The sequence below is a fragment of the Gavia stellata genome, chromosome 11 (genome assembly GCF_030936135.1).
Source record: "Gavia stellata isolate bGavSte3 chromosome 11, bGavSte3.hap2, whole genome shotgun sequence".
Lineage (NCBI taxonomy): Eukaryota > Metazoa > Chordata > Aves > Gaviiformes > Gaviidae > Gavia > Gavia stellata.
This window is the reverse complement of record NC_082604.1, coordinates 5,588,373-5,592,602: the sequence shown is the minus strand read 5'-3', so window position 1 is coordinate 5,592,602 and position 4,230 is coordinate 5,588,373. Positions and strand designations below refer to the sequence as shown.

The 4,230-nt window shown below is 44.2% G+C and overlaps 1 protein-coding gene across 1 annotated transcript; it reads left to right on the top strand.

The window, feature by feature from the left end:
* The first annotated feature begins 940 nt into the window (after positions 1 to 940).
* On the top strand, positions 941 to 3,949 carry AMER3 (APC membrane recruitment protein 3). Its single transcript, XM_009807327.2, has one exon. The coding sequence runs from the start codon at positions 941 to 943 to the stop codon at positions 3,947 to 3,949; it is 3,009 nt and encodes a 1,002-aa protein (XP_009805629.2).
* Positions 3,950 to 4,230: the final 281 nt, after the last annotated feature.

Below are 4,230 nucleotides of genomic sequence, written 5' to 3'. Positions count from 1 at the left end.
TGCTGGAAAACTGAAAGTGTCATGGCTAAAATAATTAATGACTAATTAGATGTATGAAAACATAAAACAGATTCAATACTAAACCATATAGGCAGAGACCAAAATTGGCATTGATACAGGTAATAGAGTATTTTTAGAAACAGCTAATCAATGCACAATGCAGATTCAATGTGGCAATGCCTCAGAGTACTACACTGGTCTTTGTAAATTGGAAATGTTTCCGTCATAATTTTCAATGATTTTCAATGTTGCATTTTTTACTTTTTACAATAAAAGTAGTAGTGCAGAAAATTATACATTATGCTCAGGAGGAAGCAAAAACAGTAATTCAGTTTCAGCATGCTTCCCAGGGTAGTACCAAGGTTTATGGATTTTCTATTCACAGGTAAGGATTATTTTAATGTAAAGTGAGCATCATGTGTCAAATGTTTGATCCATTTTCTCAGGGGATTTCCGACCTTAAGCTCTTCATCCTCCTCAAAGGTACAGATTTATGAACTGCTGCCTCCCTGATGCACACACATGTTAAAGTTCCTCAGGCATTGCTTTTTATTGATGCCTTTTCTACTTTTGGAATAGGACCTCTATCTTGTTAAAAGCCATCCTGAAGTCATAATCCTAAATCCAAACCCCCTCATTTCTAATGGACAAAATATTCTCCGAGCCTCAGCTACCAACTCATAAAGTGTACTGTCTTCTCCTTGCTGGATCTTCCTTCCTTCCATTGCTAACATACCTTCAGTTTCACCTGATCTGTTTCTCATACATTATCATGAGTCAGTGACGGAAATTTCTGGTGGCAAACAAAACCAATTGCGTAATGCTTAATATCCTTCCCTGTGTTCTCCAGTTGTTTTCAAAGTTTACAAGTGCTAGCCACCAACCTCACAATATTTTTATTCTGCTGTTTTCTTTACAGAAACAGATGTGAGGAAGCAGTATGGAGCTTAAGAGAGGAAAGACCTTCATAAAATCCAGTGTGCAACATGAGAAAGTGCCACCAGCGCACACAGTTCCTATCAACAAAGATGATACGGGGAAAGACAAAAAGTCAGCTCTCGAGGGAAACCACAGTGTAGCTGAAGTCCAGCTGGCATGTTTGGCCACGCACAAGACCTACAGATTTTCCACCAGAGCAGCAAGGAATGGGACTGGTGACAACTGCCTGGAAAAATCATCTGGGTCCTCCTACAAACTTGTAAGGAAGAGTAAAACCCATGACTGCGTTACTGAGGCAGACAAAACAGAGCAGTTCAGCTCCAGCAGCAGGGCTTGTGAGGAAGTTTTTTCTGGAAAGGGCAAGGGGCGACTTGTCAATAGCATCAGCTTTTCAGGGATGTCCAGCTCCAGCAGTAAGAAAGAGTGTGTGGTCAGCCCCAGCCAGTCTGCGTGCAGCAGTCAGATGATTGATTACAGGAACTTTGTGCCACAGATGCCTTTTGTGCCAGCTGTCGCAAAAACCATTCCCAGGAAGAGGATTTCCCTCAAAAGATCTAAGAAAGGTCTCAGAGATATATTTCATATAAAAAAAAATAAACCAGAGAGCCTCACGATCCTGGTTGAGAAGGACAAGAATCTGTCCTCTCCAGGCTGCAAGAGTGAGTTGTCTGGGCGTCTTGCAAAGTATCTTTTCAAAACTGGAGAAACATTTGCAGCTGATTGCTTGTCACAAGACTGCTCGGACAGCGAACTGCAGTCTGACTCTTCCTACGACTGCTGCAACACCCTGTGTGAAGATGTCGCCTCACTGAAGAGCTTCGATTCCCTCACCGGCTGTGGGGAAATCTTTGCTGATGAAAGCTCTGCTCATCTGGAGCTGGAGAACAGCAAAGAAGTTCTGCTGAGACGAAGCAAGCACAAAGACAGCCCCGTCATGGGCTCTTTCCAAGGGGGTGTGGAGCAACTGGCCTCTCCTGGCCAGAATGAGACCGTTGAATTTGCAAAGTTTTGGGACAACATCAACAAATCAGTGAGGCTACATCAGAGTGCTCTGTTTGATAAGAAGTTACTGAAGATACCTGGTCCTGATGTGGAAAAGGCTAGAAGCCAGGCTGCTGCATCTGTGACAGACCCCCAGGTGTCACCTGATAAAGAGGGTGACAATTCCAAAGAGAGCTCCACAGAAACAGGAACGCCAAAAAGTGACAACCAGGAATCCACATCCACAAGTGATGAAGGCTACTATGATTCATTCTCTCCTGGACAAGATGATGAAATGAAGGAAGCTCCGACCCCCGGGTTCCCAGGTAGATTTCCAAGAGACAGCTACAGTGGAGATGCCCTTTATGAGCTCTTCTATGACCCAAATGAAGTCAAAATAAACCCAGTCCTAGACGATGACTTGTGCACATCTGAAAGCGTTTCAGAACAAGCCATTGAAATCCCTTTGTCCATTTACAGCTTTCACGTTGGAGCTGAGGAGAACATGGCTTCCCAACCAGCTCTAGACATTATCAGCCAGGGTTTTTTTCACAGCACATGGAAAGGCAAAGAATGTTTGCTAAAGCTCTGTGATACTGAGCTTTCACTGACCATGGGGATAATAAACTGGCTGCGAAAACACTCGGGACTCGTTTCCTCCCCTGACTCTCTTCAGAGTTCTCAATCACAGCCAGAAAAGTCTAACGATTCATTGATCCTACCCAGCCCCAGTCCAGAGCAGAAAATGAGGACAGAGGCTCAGCAGGAGAAAACAAGCAAGGAAGAATCTAATACATTTAACCTACATGTGTCTTTGGATGAAAGCAAACATGCAACCCAGGCCTCTTCAGTAAATGTTGCTGAAAGAGACCACAGCCTGGACTCTTGCCCCAACATATCTGATTTGGATTTCCAAGGAAGGGAAGAGAGTCACCACAAGGATTCACCTACAGTGCCTGCAACTGTGGAAACCACCAGAGCATCAAGTTATGCACCACAATCACAGGCTAATGGAGACAATCTGCAGACATCTTCAACTGAGAATGAGAAGGCGACAATTTCAGAAGGATGCGAGACATCTGGAGATAAAAACCCACTGCCAGAAAAGCTGAACAGAGAGAGTGGTTCCCAGAGCTCTGAAAACCCTTCGTTGGATGATAATCACGAAGTAGAATCATGTTACTCTTACAAGACTGCTGCGACCTCACTCCTGGATCCCCTTGAGAGGGAGAACAGAAATAAACCAACGTATCACTCTCTCTCTATTTCCTGTGACAAACCGCTGCAGCCTCTTACTCTCAGACGCTTTCAGAGCTACATTAGCCCCACACCAACGGAGACCAGCACTAACATAGTGCAGCTCTTCGAGCGCTGTGTAACACAAGTGGCATCATTAAAAATCAGCTATGAAAACAAGCACCTGGAAGACAAATGCACTGGGAATGAAATGAACAATATCATTCATAAGATGTCTCAGTACAAAAACAAGTTATTGTTGCAAAACGAATGCAACCGCATTGCCCCAAATCCAGAATACTCCAGTGTTCCTAGCACAAACCAATACAACTATGAGACAAGTTTCCAATCCAGCAGTCTGTGTCATTTGAAGCAAAATGGGGAGCAAATTTGCTCTGAAGATCAGAAAAGTAGCGCAAAAATCCTAGATGACATTGCTAGAAGCAAGATAAATTTTGAATATGCCCAGCTAAATAATCAAGCGCTCTCCTATTTAAAAGAATTTACATTTGATCTCAGTCCAAGTGACTCTGCCCCTGCTACAAGTCTTAGTAGACCAACATTTTTACCTCTCTTTAACTCTGCCTGCTCAGACATACCTGCTACTTTTTCACAAGCCTCTTACAGCACCACCATCTCTCCAGCTGACTCGCTGCAGCCTAAGGAGTGCAGCCCAGGGCCGTGGACTTATGCAGAGACCCCCTGCAGGGGCCTGGCTGGGGCGAGCACTCTGTCCCTTCACACAGGGGCAGCAGCCTCAAACACAGCAGTGACGGGGAGGAACCACCAGTAACACACCTGTGTTGAGAAGGTGAGTGCTTATGGGAAGTCTGAAATTAAATGTGAAATAAGTAACATCTGTTCCCTTTTCACAAAGGGACACTTACGGCAGCAGAGTCTGATATATACTTAGGGTTTCTCAGTCTTCCAGTTTCATTGTTCTTAACCTTCCCTTTAGCGTGGTAGTTGAGAGTAATCACAATTTAAATTACACAATTGCCCAAACCAGGGGCTACGTATAGCAGGTATCACATTCACTGAGTCTTACAAGTCCTGTGCAAAGGTTGAAGCCCC

Bases quoted from the DNA above. Each gene is read 5' to 3' on its own strand.
- AMER3 (XM_009807327.2), top strand. From the start codon at position 941: ATGGAGCTTAAGAGAGGAAAGACCTTCATAAAATCCAGTGTGCAACAT.